Raw genomic sequence first — 18,454 nt, forward strand, 5'->3', positions numbered from 1 at the left:
TGTCCCAGACCTGCTGTTTCAACTGTCTAGAGACAGCAGGAGCGGTAGAGATACTCTCAATGATCGGCTATGAAAAGCCAACTGACATTTACTCCTGAGGTGCTGACCTGTTGCACCCTCGACAACCACTGTGATTATTATTATTTGACCATGCTGGTCATCTATGAACATTTGAACATCTTGGCCATGTTCTGTTATAATCTCTACCCGGCACAGCCAGAAGAGGACTGGCCACCCCTCATAGCCTGGTTCCTCTCTAGGTTTCTTCCTAGGTTCTCGCCTTTCTAGGGAGTTTTTCCTAGCCACCGTGCTTCTACACCTGCATTGCTTGCTGTTTGGGGTTTTAGGCTGGGTTTCTGTACAGCACTTTGTGATATCAGCTGATGTAAGAAGGGCTATATAAATAAATTTGATACAAACATTATTGGGCACAGTCAACAGCACAAAGGTCAAGAAGGTAGGGACAACAATACATCACACAAAGCAGCCACAACTGTTAGTAAGTGTCCATGACTGAGTCTTTGAATGAAGAGATTGAGATAAAACTGTTCAGTTTGAGTGTTTGTTGCAGCTCGTTCCAGTCGCTAGCTGCAGCGAACTGAAAATTAACCACATACTGTAGAGGGAAAACATTAGTTAACAGATCGTGGTTAGTTCGTTAGCTAGTTAACTAGTTTCACACAGATTGCCAGGGTCCAGTAAGCAACTAACGCGTTATAACTTGAGGAACGACAGAGTCGTATACCAGTTAAAACTAGAGTGAATTGGTTAGGTTACTAATGATAGCTCAGCTGATGTTGTAACGTTAGCTATCTAACGTTGGCTGTCTGACTTTATTAGCAAGCTAATTTTCACACGATAAACTCAATTATTTGATCAGTTAAATTGGCTAATGTTGCTCAACATTACTCTGGCTAACGGAGAATTCGATCCAGCTAGCAAGATACTTAACAATGGTAATACTTGTTCCACCACACGTTCTCCCTCATCTCAAACTTTCCAAATGTTTTTCAGTTACAGCTCATGAGGTACGCTTCACCACCACTGATGCTGTAACTAGTCAATTGGCTGTCTCTTCTTTCTTCAGTCGTGTGATGCGCTGCATTATGTTGTTATGTGAATGATTGGCTGAGCCTACGGCCACTAGTACTGCTCCAAACGCGCATCTCTCGTTCGCTTACAGCCAGTCAAGTGATACAACCCCCCCTCCAAAACTTTTGTCATCGGATCTACATGTAGGTCACCTATTTTGGATTCAAAATGAAAGGTGACTAGTTTGCATCCCTGAGGGAAGGCTCGTGAGTGACATGAATGAAAAAAGGAACGGCATTACAATCAATGCCTGTTAGGGGACTAACTTAGAAGGGTAAAACACAGAACTACTGTAAACTCACAAAAAAGTGAGTGATTGTAAGTAGTTACAGTAGACAGTAGTGTACTAACACTGCAGACCAACATGGCCTTCTCAAACTAGGTTAAGCCCCACTAAACTCTTTCCCTAAGCTCCTGACTCTTATAGCAGAGTAACAGGCTGTGTCCTCATATTATGGACTGTGTGTGTGTAATATGAGAGAGAGAGAGAGGCAGAATTGGTGTGTGTCTCTTTTTCCCTCACCTATGAAGATGACTCCGATAGCCCCCGCCTCCTGTAGCCTGCGGGCCTTGGCAGCAAACATGCAGTCACCACGCAGTGCAAGGGCAATGTGCCCACTCAGCTCCTGAGCATTCTCTATGGGCCCACACGCTGTGTAGGGAGAGGTCTTCACGATGCTGCCCTTCACCTGGGAGAGGAACAGGGTGTGTGTGTGTGTGTGTGTGTGTGTGTGTGTGAGAGAGAGAGAGAGAGAGAACGGAGGAGATATTCCTGTAAATACTCCATACAGCAGTGACACATGCAGACATCCAAAGAGCTCCAGAAATATCCAAAACTAATGCTGACATGGGTAAATATTTAAATTTGAGTCTTTGGTTGATACATTTAAGGGGACTAGGAGGTGCATGCCCGTCTTTTATCAATATTCTGAGTGACATAGAAAGAAAATAAAAATGAATGCAAGATTCAAGAAAGCTCACCCCGTGCTCCTGCTTGATTAGGTCCATTCCAAACTTGGCTGGTCCAGCAGTCAGGACCGTTCTACCCAGATACGGGGGGGATATGAGCTGAACGATGAGGGGCACTACTTCCTCCTCTGGGGTCTGGGTCACCTCGGCCACCAGTTTCACCCTGTAAACACCTTCATGTGCCTCATTAAAAGAAAGACATTGGTGAAATGAATTACACAGGAGCATGAGGTAGACAGGGTCATGTTGCCCTGCTAAGCAATAGAGACAATAGAATGCTAGGCCACATCCCAAATTGCACCCTATTCCCTATACAGTGCACTACTTTGACCATGGCCTATAGGGTTCTGGTCACAAGTAGTGCACTACATAGGAAAAAGGGTGTCATTTGGGATGCACCCCTAGAGGCAATAGAGTGCTATAGATAAATAAGCTGCTCAATCATCTTACCCCATGTGGCTCTGTTTCCCCAGCTTCATTCAGTGGGGTGAGGGAGATGCCCATGCTCCTCAGAAACTCCACTGGCTCCATACCGTGGTCGTGAAGTGGCAGCTCTATGCCCCTGCAAACACACAATCATCAGATAGGGAGTTTGATTAAGCTAAACTGGGGTAGACCCCGGGCAAAAGCACATATGTTTTTATCAGGGGAGCATGTGAAAACTCGGAATCCTTAGTCATTACTCCACATTAGGGTTGGATAGGTTACTTTCTTAATGTAATCCGTTAGTTACTAGTTACCTGTCCATAATTGTAATCAGTAACGTAACTTTTGGATTACTCAAACCAACGTATTCTGATTACTTTCAGTTACTCAGATTACTTTCCCCTTAAAAAGGAAAGATTCACCCATTTTGAACATTATATTGTTTTTTTCATCTCTGAGCAATGTTCTATCGATTCCAGGGTTCATTACTCTGTATCTGAGCTATTGTCTTTGAAGAAGGCCGACATTTGGCTGGTATGACGCATTTATAACTAACTCAAGATGGTTCATCTGTGTCGTTTACAGTGGGAGCAAATGAAGCAGTGGGCAGAACAAGCACGAGCTAGTGATATCCTATTGGCGCGTTGTAGAATTTATTTGCATATTGTCATTAGCGAACGGCTCCTCTGAAGTGCGCGTGTGCACAAACTCAATTCAACCTTGCACTTCTAAACAACGTAATTTTCTATAACTTTGGCAAATCGTCAAGTCTATAAAAAACTTTGTGCACTGTGTTCGTAACAGATTCTAGTTTTGGGAACAGAAATGTATTGAGATTTTGCAGAATGTCGTCCCAGTTTCACCTAGTTTCATCCTCTCCCACTACCCGCGCGACTGGACTTCCTCCCACTACCATATTTGGTGGTGATAAAAACGTTCTAAACGGACGCTTCAATTTTATAGCCCCTGTGACGTGTCTGGATTACCCAGTCTGTGACGTTGCATTGCGATAAAGCCGCTATCACTACACTGGGAGTTAATATGATTACGACTTTTAGATTGTGAAAACATCTATCTTACATTACAACACTGGCCGATGTCAAAACGCGGGAGGTTGTCTTCTTTCCAATGAGTCATTGATCATATTTCTGCGATAGTCTGACCTCAAGAAATGTGTAATTTAACAGAGGGTCCACCATATGTATCCTATTTGTCTGCCTCTTCAGTCAAGGGTGCATTGCATGATGCGGTAGCCTGGCCATTGCATGTCAGATTACACTCCGCGAGGCACATCGACCTGCAGTTTAAACATAGTGAGATTGTAGACTCCTAAATTGATAGTGGAGTTTGTTTAGGCAATTTTACACTTAACTACCTAATACACATTCTGATATAGACTTTGGTATTATTGTGTGTAGCTACGTTTGCTAGCTAGCTAGCCAGCCAACCCATGGAGCATTGGATTGTGGGTTTTGTACTCGGCGTGACCTGCAGATTTCCACAATGATTTTCACGTTACTACCAACCTTATAATAACAACAACATTAATAATTTGTTCACAGAAGATATTGTTGTCACATAATGTTATTTAACACTGTAAATTGTAGGAATGTGTGGTTTTGGGTGGAGTTTTCCTTCAAGAGGTAATATAAATTGCTCTACTTCTAGAAGCAAAAAATGTATATTGCCAATTGAACGACGTCTATAGCAGGATAAATCAATGTTAGAGTTTACATAGCTGGCCATAAATGGATGTTTCATTTTCCTTTATGTGTTGGTTATATAGGCTTCTTCTAACCCATCACTTTCTACTACATATAATAATAATAATAATAAATATGATAATGCCATATCTTTACATTAAAAGCAAAAGTCTGTCAGATTTCCAGTCCTTCCAATCAATTTAATATCCCTTGATCCACAAAAAAAAGGACTGAGAAATATGAAATAGATTACCCAAATTGTTTTACCTGAGCATAACCCAACAACTAAGGATTTATTAGCCTACTCTGTTGTTTATGATTTTGTTGTCATGGAGGATTGATTGGGCTCATTGCTTAGAGTTGAAGAAAAAAAGCTGCCCTCATGGAATGGCATGCTTTGAGAACTACAGAAAAGTGCCATTTGCATGTGAAAATGTAATGCCATACGTTGCATTTGCTATAGGCCTTTTGTCAGTTTTTTTTTGGTGACACTCATATCTCGATAATTTGTTGTAAGTCTATAAAAGTGTGAGAGTTTAAGCATGTGTCCGTTAGGTCTTTGGATTTTTTTTATCAGCACGAATTAGATCGAGCAATAAAAGCCCCACTCTTCTAAAATTAAACTACTTTAACAGTATGGACTGGAGCACAATAGACCATGGAGGAGTTTAGAATGAACTCCCTCAAACTTTTATTCCAAAGGCTGCAAACCACACTATGAAGCTGGGTTAAAATACACCTAGGCCTACACATTTGTGAACAGCCATCCACAACAACCGCAATGCATCCGTAAGGCGCAAATAGCAAAATGAGAGAGCAGCAGTGTGATTCACATCAATGCGCTATGTACAGTATTTTAAGATTTTTTTTATTTCACCTTTATTTAACCAGGTAAGTTAGTTGAGAACAAGTTCTCATTTACAACTGCGACCTGGCCAAGATAAAGCAAAGCAGTGCGACAGAAACAACACAAGAGTTACATGGAATAAACAAGCGTACAGTCAATAACACAATAGAAAAAAAAGAAAGACTACATACAGTGTGTGCAAATGGTATGAGGAGGTATGGCAATAAATAGGCCATAGTAGCAAAGTAATTACAATTTAGCAGATTAACACTGGAGTGATAGATGAGCAGATGATGATGAACAGATGATGGTGTGTAAGTAGTGATATTGGTGTGCAAAAGAGCAGCAAAGTAAATAAAAACAATATGGGGATGAGGTAGGTAGATTGGGTGGGCTATTTACAGATGGACTATGTACAGCTGCAGCGATCGGTTAGCTGCTCAGATAACTGATGTTTAAAGTTAGTGAGGGAAATGTAAGTCTCCAGCTTCAACCATTTTTGCAATTCGTTCCAGTTACTGGCAGCAGAGAACTGGAAGGAAAGGCGGCCGAAGGAGGTGTTGGCTTTGGGGATGACCAGTGAAATATACCTGCTGGAGCGCGTGCTACGGGTGGGTGTTGTTATTGTGACCAGTGAGCTGAGATAAGACGGAGCTTTACCTAGCATAGACTTGTAGATGACCTGGAGCCAGTGGGTCTGGTGACGAATATGTGCGAGGGCCAGCCGACTAGAGCATACAGGTCGCAGTGGTGGGTGGTATAAGGCGCTTTGGTAACAAAACGGATGGCACTGTGATAGACTGTATCCAATTTGCTGTGTAGAGTATTGGAAGCTATTTTGTAGATGACATCGCCGAAGTCGAGGATCGGTAGAATAGTCAGTTTTACTAGGGTAAGTTTGGTGGCGTGAGTGAAGGAGGCTTTGTTGCGAAATAGAAAGCCGATTCTAGATTTGATTTTGGATTGGAGATGTTTGATATGAGTCTGGAAGGAGAGTTTACAGTCTAGCCAGACACCTAGGTATTTTTAGTTGTCCACGTATTCTAGGTCAGAACCGTCTAGAGTAGTGATGCTAGTCGGGGGGCGGGTGCGGGCAGCGAACGTTTGAAAAGCATGCATTTGGTTTTGCTAGCGTTTAAGAGCAGTTGGAGGCCACGGAAGGAGTGTTGTATGGCATTGAAACTCGTTTGGAGGTTAGTTAACACAGTGTCCAAAGAAGGGCCAGATGTATACAGAATGGTGTCGTCTGCGTAGAGGTGGATCAGGGAATCACCCTCAGCAAGAGCGATATCGTTGATATATACAGAGAAAAGAGTTGGCCCGAGAATTGAACCCTGTGGTACCCCCATAGAGACTGCCAGAGGTCCGGATAACAGGCCCTCCGATTTTACACACTGAACTCTATCTGCGAAGTAGTTGGTGAACCAGGCGAAGCAGTCATTTGAGAAACCAAGGCTATTGAGTCTCCCAATAAGAATACGGTGATTGACAGAGTTGAAAGCCTTGGCCAGGTCGATGAAGACGGCTGCACAGTACTGTCTTTTATCGATGGGGGTTATGATATCGTTTAGTACCTTGAGCGTGGCTGAGGTGCAGCCGTGACCAGCTCGGAAACCGGATTGCACAGCGGAGAAGGTGCGGTGGGATTCGAAATAGTCAGTGATCCGTTTATTAACTTGGCTTTCAAAGACTTTAGAAAGGCAGGGCAGGATGGATATAGGTCTGTAACAGTTTGGGTCTAGAGTGTCACCCCCTTTGAAGAGGGGGATGACCGCGGCAGCTTTCCAATCTTTAGGGATCTCGGACGAAATGAAAGAGAGGTTGAACAGACTGGTAATAGGGGTTGCAACAATGGCGATGGATAATTTTAGAAAGAGAGGGTCCAGCTTGTCTAACCCAGCTGATTTGTACAGGTCCAGGTTTTGCAGCTCTTTCAGAACATCTGCGATCTGGATTTGGGTGAAGGAGAAGCTGGGGAGGCTCGGGCAAGTAGCTGCGAGGGGTGCGGAGCTGTTGGCCGGGGTTGGGGTAGACAGGAGGAAAGCATGGCCAGCCGTAGAGAAATGCTTATTGAAATGTTCGATTATCATGGATTTATCGGTGGTGACCGTGTCGCCTAGCCTCAGCGCAGTGGGCAGATGGGAGGAGGTGCTCTTGTTCTCCATGGACTTTACAGTGTCCCAAAACGTTTTGGAGTTAGAGCTACAGGATGCAAATTTCTGTTTGAAGAAGCTAGCCTTTGCTTTCCTGACTGACTGTGTGTATTGGTTCCTGACTTCCCTGAACAGTTGCATATCACGGGGACTATTCGATGCTATTGCAGTCCGCCACAGGATGTTTTTGTGCTGGTCAAGGGCAGTCAGGTCTGGAGTGATCCAAGGGCTATATTTGTTCTTAGTTCTACATTTTTTGAAAGGGGCATGCTTATTTAAGATGGTGAGGAGATTACTTTTGAAGAACGACCAGGCATCCTCGACTGACGGGATGAGGTCAATATCCTTCCAGGATACCTAGGCCAGGTCAATTAGAAAGGCCTGCTCGCAGAAGTGTTTTAGGGAGTGTTTGACAGTGATGAGGGGTGGTCGTTTGACCGCAGACCCATAGCGGATGCAGGCAATGAGGCAGTGATCGCTGAGATCCTGATTGAAAACAGCAGAGGTGTATTTGGAGGGCAAGTTGGTCAGGATAATTTCTATGAGGGTGCCCATGTTTATGGATGTAGGGTTGTACCTGGTGGTTTCCTTGATAACTTGTGTGAGATTGAGGGCATCTAGCTTAGATTGTAGGCCTGCTAGGGTGTTAAGCATATCCCAGTTTAGGTCACCTAACAGAATGAACTCTGAAGATAGATGGGGGGGCAATCAATTCACATACGGTGACCAGGGCATAGCTGGGAGCTGAGGGGGGTCTATAACAGGCGGCAACAGTGAGAGACTTATTTCTGGAGAGATTAATTTTTTTAATTAGAAGCTCGAACTGTTTGGGCATAGACCTGGAAAGTATGACAGAACTTTGCAAGCTATCTCTGCAGTAGATTGCAACTCCTCCCCCTTTGGCAGGTGTATCTTGACGGAAAATGTTGTAGTTGGGTATGGAAATCTCCACATTTTTGGTGGCCTTCCTAAGCCAGGATTCAGACATGGCAAGGACATCGGGGTTGGAGGAGTGTGCTAAAGCAGCGAGTAAAACAAACTTAGGGAGGAGGCTTCTGATGTTAACATGCATGAAACCAAGGCTTTTTCGATTACAGAAGTAAACAAATGAGAGTGCCTGCGGACACGCAGGGCCTTGGTTAGCCTCCACATCACCCGAGGAACAGAGGAGGAGTAGGATGAGGGTACGGCTAAAGGCTAGCAAAACTGGTCGTCTAGTGCGTTGGGGACAGAGGATAAAAGGAGCAGATTTCTGGGCGTGGTAGAATAGATTCAGGGCATAAATGTGCAGACAAGGGTATGGTGGGGTGCGGGTACAGTGGAGGTAAGTCCAGGCATTGAGTGATGATAAGAGAGGGTGCATCTCTGGACATGCTGGTTATACTGTCAATAATAAGTGATATCAGTATCACCAGTAGGCTACACCACTGATGTTATCCTTATACCTCCAAGCGTTTATTCAAGTTGTATAATTTTTGGATGCCGAGGTTAACACAAAGGATGTAACAGAAGGAAAATTAAAAAAAATAAAATAAAAAATCTTAGTGAATGTGCAGCTATTTACAACACATGAACACACACACACAGACACACCTGTCAGGTGAAGCGTGGAAAGCCCGGCCCACCCCAGTCAGGTACTTGTAGCTGTCCCTTATGGTCTTGGCAAAGGAGGGGTTGTTGGGGAACAGGGTCTGGGTGCTGGGGCACGAGTAGGTGAACAGGTCCTCCTCCACGGCAGTGGGTGCTTCCTGGAACGTATAAACACAAAACGGCAGATCAGTTTCAGCTCTTCTGACCATAACATAACACACGTTCATAACTGGACAGCTGGTTCAAATAGACACCATATGGCAAATCAGTTTCAGCTCCTCTGACCATAACACAACTGTTGGTAACTGACTGAACCTCACCGTGTTGTTGCCCCGACAGGGGGGCTGTGAAGTGGACAGGGAGACAGGCAGCAGGTGGGCCTCGGTGGTGAAGATGTATTCGTCGATGTCAAAGTGAAGCTGGTTCTTCTCAGAGAACAGAAGGTACAGGTACTTAAACATCTCCGCTAGGAAGAATGAGTCCATCCTAAAGAGAAAGGGAATGTTTGAAATCACTTGAACAGAACAAATAATGTGTCACGTGACACTGTCATTTGAGCTCTCTTGCTAAAGACCAACATATCCATTAGTAATATTGGAAATAGCACAGTTGAAGGCTGGAGTGAGAAGAAATCAGTGGAGATGACCTGAGGTTTCAGATTTGAACCCATATGTTTCACTGTGTTCCCCTACCTATCCTCGTGGGTCCCTGTGCGGACATCCTGCACGGCTGCAAACCCACACGGCACCCTGGCATGAGCGTTGAGCTTCTCCACTATGGACTGGCCCACTCTGAGGTAGTAGGGGTCACCTGTGGCCTGTGGAAGGGAAAACATGGTTTATCCCATTCCCAACCCCTCTCTCAACCAGTTCAGAGTACACCATTACTATGCACGTTGGCTTTTCACAGTGGGAACAGCATTACCTTGTAGAGGTAGTAGGTGCTTTCTGCAAACTCTGGCCTCAGAGGGTGTTGACCCCAATGAACTCTGAACTCCGTGGTGAAAGCCTGCAACGTGAGGAATACCCCGCAGTCAAGCAGAGCTGAGAGCAGATATTATCCTCGACTCAAATTTCAAATGCCACTTTTTCTGACCTCAGGGAGAAACTTGTGTTGCTTGGTGACCTGGTAGAGCATTTCATGGGTCTCTATGGCTGGTTTCAGGTCTCCTCTCAAAACCTATAGTGAAGAGGTTGATAAGGCAGTCTTTACTATGAACGATTCCCTTTCAGCATATACTTGATCATACAACCCACTTGAAAACTATAGAAACTCAACCTAAAAACCAGAGAACGCCATTTTGCTGTAGTGGAAAGAGATGTGGTCATGATGATGTTATGATACAAACAGAGGGTCTCATTGTTCACTTATGTCATACTTGCATTCCAAATATGGGCCCATAGAAAAAAAGTAGTGCACTGTATAGGGAATAGGATGCCATTTGGGATGTAACCTATGTCATATTATTAGAGGCAGGGGGGCTAACCATAACCCTGACAAGTGGCGATGATAGAGGCTGTGTTATGGGACTCACCTGCAGGCCGGGGAAGAAGGCGAGTAGGGAGTCCATCCAGCTGCGGACGCTCACAGTGGGGTTGTGCATGTGCACGTTGAGCAGCAGCGGAGGCTGGCTGATGTACTTCATGATAGCGTTGTAATGCTGTAGGAGACAACAGACAGCAGGGGTCACTAAAGATACCTACATTATGCATGATGTGTTTTGATATGGGGGGTTAGATCAGTGATGTGACTGAGACCCCGTTTACACGTCATACTAATGTACATCTTGTTTTATCAGATTACTATCTGACCACAGTTAATCTGAACTCAGAGCATTTGATATGAACATGTATTTTTTGTTGTCTGGTTCTGCAATCTGGATGCAGGTAGTATTTTAATGTCAAATGTAAATGGTGTCTGAGAATTTGGAATGTTATCTACAAGCATAGAGCAATACATTGCAATATATCTGCAGCTGGTGATAGTACAGTAGAGTCTCACAGTGTTGAACCTCTCCAGGTAAACGTTGTCTCCCAATAGAATGTAGGCCTTCATTAGGTACTCATAGTAGGAGTCAATGCCAGCACCCACACCACTGTCTGAAGATACACAGAGGAAGGGAGAGGGGGGAGATACTGTTAATATAGGATCTGACTGAGCTAATGTAAATAACAAACAGGCAGAGACACGTATTCAAAACCAAACTAGTAGTATTGGAAGTGACTAAACGGTATATAAAGGAACTGAGTGGGACGATGCGTCATCACATGATGCGAGGTGATAAAATGTTTGTTCCTACTGCTAAATTTTGACTTTAAATGAGAGAGTGGTTGACTATGTGTGAAGGTGAGGGCGAGTGTGTGCTTTCTGCTAGACGTTGACTGATTATGATTTTTCAACGCCGATACCGATTATTGGAGGACCAAAAAAGCCGATGCCGATTTATAAATAAATATAAATAACATAATGACAATTACAACAATACTGAATGAACAATGAACACTTATTTTAACTTAATATAATAGATCAATAAAATCAATTTAGCCTCAAATAAATAATGAAACATGTTCAATTTTGTTGAAATAATGCAAAAACAAAGTGTTGGAGAAGAAAGTAAAAGTGCAATATGTTCCATGTAAAAAAGCTAACGTTTAAGTTCCTTGCTCAGAACATGAGAACATATGAAAGCTGGTGCTTCCTTTTAACATGAGTCTTCAATATTCCCAGGTAAGATGTTTTAGGTTGTAGTTATTATAGGACTATTTCTCTCTATACCATTTGTATTTCATATAGCTTTGACTATTGGATGTTCTAATATGTAATTTAGTATTGCCAGCCTAATCTTGGGAGTTGATAGGCTTGGAGTCATAAACAGCGCAATGCTTCATTGCGAAGAGCTGCTGGCAAACGCAGTAAAGTGCTGTTTGAATGAATGCTTACGAGCCTGCTGGTGCCTACCACCGCTCAGTCAGACTGCTCTATCAAATCATAGACTTAATTATAATATAACAACACACAGAAATACGAGCCTTAGGTCATTTATATGGTCAAATCCGGAAACTATCAATTCGAAAACAAAACGTTTATTCTTTCAGTGAAATACGGAACCGTTCCGTATTTTATCTAACGGGTGGCATCCATAAGTCTAAATATTGCTGTTACATTGCACAACCTTCAATGTTATGTCATAATTACGTAAAATTATGGCAAATTAGTTCGCAATGAGCCAGGCGGCCCAAACTGTTGCATATACCCTGACTCTGCGTGCAATGAACGCAAGAGAAGTGACACAAGTTCCCAAGTTTAATATTGCCTGCTAACATGAATTTCTTTTAACTAAATATGCAGGTTTTCAAAAATATACTTCTGTGTATTAATTTTAAGAAAGGCATTGATGTTTATGGTTAGCTACATTTGTGCAACGATTGTGCTTTTTTTGCAAATTAGCTTTCGTTAAATCATCCTCCGTTTGGCGTAGTTGGCTGTCTTTGTATGGAAGAAATAGTCTTCACACAGTTCGCAACGAGCCAGGCGGCCCAAACTGCTGCATATACCCTGACTCTGTTGTACAGAATGCAAGTGAAGTGACACAATTTCCCTAGTTAAAAGAAATTCATGTTAGCAGGCAATATTAACTAAATATGCAGGTTAAAATATATATACACACACTTGTGTATTGATGTTAAGAAAGGCTTTCGGAAAAGCTGACCACGACTCCATTTTGTTGCTCCCAGCCTATAGACAGAGACTAAAACAGGAAGCACCCACGCTCAGGTCTGTTCAACGCTGGTCCGACCAATCGGATTCCACACTTCAAGATTGCTTCGATCACGTGGACTGGGATATGTTCCGCATAACGTCGAACAACAACATTGATGAATACGCCGATTCGGTGAGCGAGTTTATTAGCAAATGCATCGGTGATGTTGTACCCACAGCGTCTATTAAAACAGAAACCGTGGATTGATGGCAGCATTCGCGCAAAACTGAAAGTGCGAACCATTGCATTTAAATCAGGGCAAGGTGGCCGGAAACATGACCGAACACAAACAGTATAGATATTCCCTCCGCAAGGCAAACAAACTAGCTAAGCGTCAGTATAGAGACAAAGTGGAGTCGCAATTCAAAGGCTCAGACACGAGAGGTATGTGGCAGGGTCTACAGTCAATCACGGACTACAAAAGAAAAACCAGCCCCGTCGCAGACCACGATGTCTTGCTCCCAGACAGACTAAACAACTTCTTTGCTCATTTTGATGACAATACAGTGCCACTGACAAGGCCCGCTACCAAAACCTGCGGGCTCTCCTTCACTGCAGCCAATGTGAGTAAAACATTTAAACGTGTTAACCCTCGCAAGGCTGCAGGCCCAGACGGCATCCCCGGCCGCGTCCTCAGAGCATGCGCAGACCAGCTGGCTGGTGTGTTTACGGACATATTCAATCAATCCTTATCCCAGTCTGCTGTCCCCACATGCTTCAAGAGGGCCAACATTGTTCCTGTTCCCAAGAAAGCTAAGGTAACTGAGCTAAATGACTATCGCCCTGTAGCACTCACTTCCGTCATCATGAAGTGCTTTGAGAGACTAGTCAAGGACCATATCACCTCCACCCTACCTGACACCCTAGACCCACTCCAATTTGCTTACCGCCCCAATAGGTCCACTGATGACGCAATTGCCATCACACTGCACACTGCCCTAACCCATCTGGACAAGAGGAATACCCATGTAAGAATGCTGTTCATCGATTACAGCTCAGCATTTAACACCATAGTACCCCCCAAACTCGTCATTAAGCTCGAGACCCTGGGTCTCGACCCCGCCCTGTGCAACTGGGTCCTAGACTTCCTGACGGACCGCCCCCAGGTGGTGAGGGTAGGTAACAACATCTCCACCCCGCTGATCGTCAACACTGGGTCCCCACAAGGGTGCGTTCTCAGCCCTCTCCTGTACTCCCTGTTCACCCACGACTGCGTGGCCATGCACGCCTCCAACTCAATAATCAAGTTTGCAGACGACACTACAGTGGTAGGCTTGATTACCAACAACGACGAGACGGCCTACAGGGAGGAGGTGAGGGCCCTCGGAGTGTGGTGTCAGGAAAATAACCTCACACTCAATGTCAACAAAATAAAGGAGATGATTGTGGACTTCAGGAAACAGCAGAGGGAGCAGCCCCCCATCTACATTGACGGGACAGTAGTGGAGAGGGTGGAAAGTTAAGTTCCTCGGCATACACATCACGGACAAACTGAAATGGTCCACCCACACAGACAGCGTGGTGAAGAAGCAGCTGAAGAAATTTGGCTTGTCACCAAAAACACACAAACTTTTACAGATGCACAATCGAGAGCATACTGTCGGGCTGTATCACCGCCTGGTACGGCAGCTGCTCCGCCCATAACCGTAAGGCTCTCCAGAGGGTAGTGAGGTCTGCACAACGCATCACCGGGTGCAAACTACCTTCCCTCCAGGACACCTACACCACCCGATGTCACAGGAAGGCCAAAAAGATCATCAAGGACAACCACCCGAGCCACTGCCTGTTCACCCCACTATCATCCAGAAGGCGAGGTCAGTACAGGTGCATCAAAGCGGGGACCGAGAGACTGAAAAACAGCTTCTATCTCAAGGCCATCAGACTGTTAAACAGCCATCACTAACATTGAGTGGCTGCTGCCAACATACTGACTCAACTCTAGCCACTTTAATAATGGAAAAATGTAATTAATGTATCACTAGCCACTTTAAACAATGCCACTTTATATAATGTTTACATACCCTACATTACTCATCTCATATGTATATACTGTACTCTATACCATCTACTGCATCTTGCCTATGCCGTTCAGCCATCACTCATTCATATATTTTTATGTACATATTTGTATTCATTCCTTTACACTTGTGTGTATAAGGTAGTTGTTGTGAAATTGTTAGGTTAGATATTACTGCATGGTCGGAACTAGAAGCACAAGCATTTCTCTACACTCGCATTAACATCTGCTAACCATGTGTATGTGACAAATAAAATTTGATTTGGTTAGGTACACATTGGTGCAACGACAGTGCTTTTTTCGCGAATCCGCTTGTTAAATCACCCGTTTGGCGAAGTAGGCTGTGATTCAATGATAAATTAACAGGCATCGAATCGAATATATTCAACACAGGACAAGCTAGATAAACTAGTAATATCATCAACCATGTGTAGTTAACTAGTGATTATGTTAAGATTGATTGTTTTTATAAGATATGTTTAATGCTAGCTAGCACCTTACCTTGGCTCCTTGCTGCACTCGCAGTCTCCTCGTGGAGTGCAATTTAATCGGCCATAATCGGTGTCCAAAAATGCCAATTACCGATTGTTATGAAAACTTGAAATCGCCCCTAATTAAAATCGGCCATTCCAATTAAAATCGGTCGACCTCTACTTTCTGCATTGTTGAGTGTGTGACAGTGGAACTTTGGCTCACCCCTGCGGACCCAGTCTCCATTGTGGATATTGATGACGGTGCCCACGAGGTCACTTCCTCTCTGTCTCTTCTCCCACAGGACGTCCAATGCTTTCCTAGCATGCTCCTGTGGGACACAGAAACACAGGGATATTATTGTCATACACACTGGCCAATAAATACAAAACAACACTATCGATTATTACTGGAATTACTAATGTACCTCGAACACAGCCTCCCCAGACAGCCGACTGAGAGCAGCAAACTCCAGAATCATGGTCCCTGCACAGGCTGTACAGGTGTCCGACTCAGTGCCTGTGCGTGACAGGGGGTTAAGGACCCCATACCTCAGGTTTACCTGGAAACAAACAGACAAGTAGTAAGTATATTGAATGTACTACATGCATATTGTCAGATAGCTTTGTAGTCTTATTACTATCTTGAATCACTTTTAATCCTCAATTCATATTCGAGTGGACAGTCCGCTCAGACCTGAATCTGGTACTTTTCTGTTCATGTGACATTGTGGAAGTTCTGATAAACAAGGTTTTGCACCCAGGGGTCCCAAGAAAACCAGAAGCGTGGAGACTGAGTGAGGTGTTACCCTGGGGTAGGGAAGGCCACTGGTAGTGTTGAAAGCAGGCAGCAGTCTGTGGCCCAGCTCCTTGGCCATGTGGAGCAGCTCATCTCTGTACCACTGCATCCTCTCCCCCCGCTGACGGAGCATGTCAGCCATCACATGCGCCCCCAACAAGCCTCTGTAGGGAGAGCAAGATGATGATGTGGTGAGCAAGATGATCGTGTGGTGAGCATGTGGCAATGCCCAGACAATTTCCCATTTCCCATAAAAATACTGACAGCCCTATATTATGAAGTCATATAGTTATTTTATCATAAAGTCAATAAGACATTTGAACCAGTATCGTACACAATATTGGTGATCTGTGTAGTAGTGAGACAATGCATTGTATAGGTTCATACCCCAGGACTCGGATGTTGGTCTCAAACACAGACACCACCACATCATTGTCCAGCCTAACATCCCTCAAAGTCCTCCTAACTGCATCCTCAAATTCATCCAGCTTGTTCAACACCTGGACAAGACAAATGCGTTAATAGTGGAATAGACAGAATAAATAAGTGTTTCAATACTTAGGCAAAAAAAGACTTGCATAAAAACACAGCTATTTGAATAATTGCTGTGAGTTACTACATTTCAATGATTTTTTGCTAAGGTTTCCAGAACCGTAAGAAAGAAGGACTATCCATTTAATATATACTGCCATTGACTGTATGTGTGTGGCTCTGAGGGGTTGTTGGAACAATGGATCCCATTTGCTCCTTGATTTCTCTATAGACATTTGTGTTCCTATAGCTGACTCAAAAACTTACAACCAGACAGACAGGATAAGACACTCACCACTAAAGTATCCAGGGTGTCGACCAGTGTGAGGGAGAACCTAAGAGAGAAAACAGGGCTATATTCATTAAGGAAAGGGGGATACCTAGTCAGTTGTACAACTGAATGCATTCAAAATGTACCTTTGAAATGTGTCTTCAGCATTTAACCCAACCCCTCTGAATCAGAGCACACCATAGCAAATGTTTTGCAACAGTTTCAGTAATTTTCTTCCATTTGGTGCTTAATAAATATGACCCAGGTCAGGAAGATGGCATACTGCAGTGCACAGCAGAGGAAATGGATCATGCGCCATGTCAGCTTCACCATGTAGCCTCATCGTCTATTGTGTTTCCAGGTTAAGTGTGCTATACAAGGTCTTAAGGAAGAATCAGAGCGAGGTCGGATTCCATTCAGAGATGTGTTCCTTCCTTGTATTTTCATAATATAGGCTAGATTTTCCCCACATGATTTCACAACACACATCAATTAATTTACTTTTCCTATGAAAATTACATATTGAAAAACATGGGACATCTTTCTCTACCTAGCCCCCATCCCTCCATCAGTGCAGGGGGTGACATAACAGACACATCATGAATCCATTGTGAGACTGAGTTGGCTGAGTGGCTGTCTCTCTCTATACATCAAGAGACCCCTTTGAGTACAAAAGTAAGCCGATAAACAGCTAAAATCACCACAAAGGCTAAACTCAGAGAAACCACAGGAGGCTGTGAGGAGGCTTTCCGTGCAGTTATACTCACTTCCCTAGAGAGTCATCAATGTCTCCTCTGTTGGGCTCCAGGCCACGCACCCTCCCCCTGCAGCTCAGAGGCATCAGCTCGTCCGCTGGGTACGCATATTTCTGTGGCAGAATCAGGGCACGGGGCTACAGTCAGGGTACAGTACACATACGCAATAGGAGGAACTTTTGTTTAAATGTTTGAACCAGCAGAGGCTGCTGAGGGGAGGACGGCTCATAGTAATGGCTTGAATGCAGTCAATGGAACGGTATCAACCAATGGAAACCACATTTGATACCATTCCATTGATTCCATACCAGCCATTATTATGAGCCGTCCTCCCCTCAGCAGCCTCCACTGGTTTGAACTTAGAAGTATAGGCTGAGTGTATGGCACACAGTCATGTTAGAGAGGCTGTTTGAGCAGTAACATAATATCAACTAGGGCCGGGACGATACCAGTATTGCGATATTTGTTAGTATTGTGGCAAGGAAACTAAATACCAAGCGGATTTGACTTCTTCAGGAAAACAGCCATAATGTTGGAAACAAACATCATTATGATGTCATCCAGAGTCACATTTATATATTTTCCAAGCTCTAGCACACAATATTTAACATAACATTAAAAGGACCAAAAAGTTCTCTGCTTCGTGTTTTCATTTTGCCATGAAAAAAATATTGCAATACTGGTATTATCACAGCCCTAACATCAACAACAATGAAACCGTAAACAGCAGCATGCCCTGGCCTGCGACATGGTCAGTAATACAGATGGACAACAATAGCTACGCGTTGAAACATCCAACTTTGCCCAGTATAGTTGAAAGTGGCAATTATGTGGTCAGACACCGACTTACCATATAGCTGCCATAGGCATGATCAAACATCTCAACAATCTGGTCCCTGTAACAGAAATAAATATACAAAATCAACATAACCAAGTCATTTCTAACAGACATGTGGACGGATAGATAGTGATGGTGTGTTTATTGATTTAGTCCCTTCATCTTTATAGTATGGACTTTGCCACTCAGTAGAGGTGGGCATTGGGTAATACTGGAGTGTGTGATCATACACG

The 18,454-nt window shown here is 43.9% G+C and overlaps 1 protein-coding gene across 2 annotated transcripts in view; it reads right to left on the reverse strand.

The window, feature by feature from the left end:
- Positions 1-18,454, reverse strand: part of LOC115159661 (ER degradation-enhancing alpha-mannosidase-like protein 3) — a 32,361-nt gene that overhangs the window by 12,700 nt on the left and 1,207 nt on the right. For both annotated transcript variants that reach the window (XM_029709599.1, XM_029709600.1), the window contains exons 2-18: positions 18,234-18,279; positions 17,396-17,496; positions 16,653-16,692; positions 16,214-16,326; positions 15,837-15,990; positions 15,456-15,590; positions 15,254-15,359; positions 10,782-10,879; positions 10,315-10,440; positions 9,876-9,959; positions 9,705-9,788; positions 9,473-9,597; positions 9,101-9,266; positions 8,784-8,938; positions 2,512-2,623; positions 2,074-2,244; positions 1,616-1,781 (exon numbers count right to left, since the gene is read on the reverse strand). In XM_029709599.1, the coding sequence (XP_029565459.1) occupies positions 1,616-1,781; positions 2,074-2,244; positions 2,512-2,623; positions 8,784-8,938; positions 9,101-9,266; positions 9,473-9,597; positions 9,705-9,788; positions 9,876-9,959; positions 10,315-10,440; positions 10,782-10,879; positions 15,254-15,359; positions 15,456-15,590; positions 15,837-15,990; positions 16,214-16,326; positions 16,653-16,692; positions 17,396-17,496; positions 18,234-18,279 (1,982 nt within the window). The remainder of the gene's footprint in view (positions 1-1,615; positions 1,782-2,073; positions 2,245-2,511; positions 2,624-8,783; positions 8,939-9,100; positions 9,267-9,472; positions 9,598-9,704; positions 9,789-9,875; positions 9,960-10,314; positions 10,441-10,781; positions 10,880-15,253; positions 15,360-15,455; positions 15,591-15,836; positions 15,991-16,213; positions 16,327-16,652; positions 16,693-17,395; positions 17,497-18,233; positions 18,280-18,454) is intronic.

This window comes from Salmo trutta, chromosome 23 (genome assembly GCF_901001165.1).
Source record: "Salmo trutta chromosome 23, fSalTru1.1, whole genome shotgun sequence".
Lineage (NCBI taxonomy): Eukaryota > Metazoa > Chordata > Actinopteri > Salmoniformes > Salmonidae > Salmo > Salmo trutta.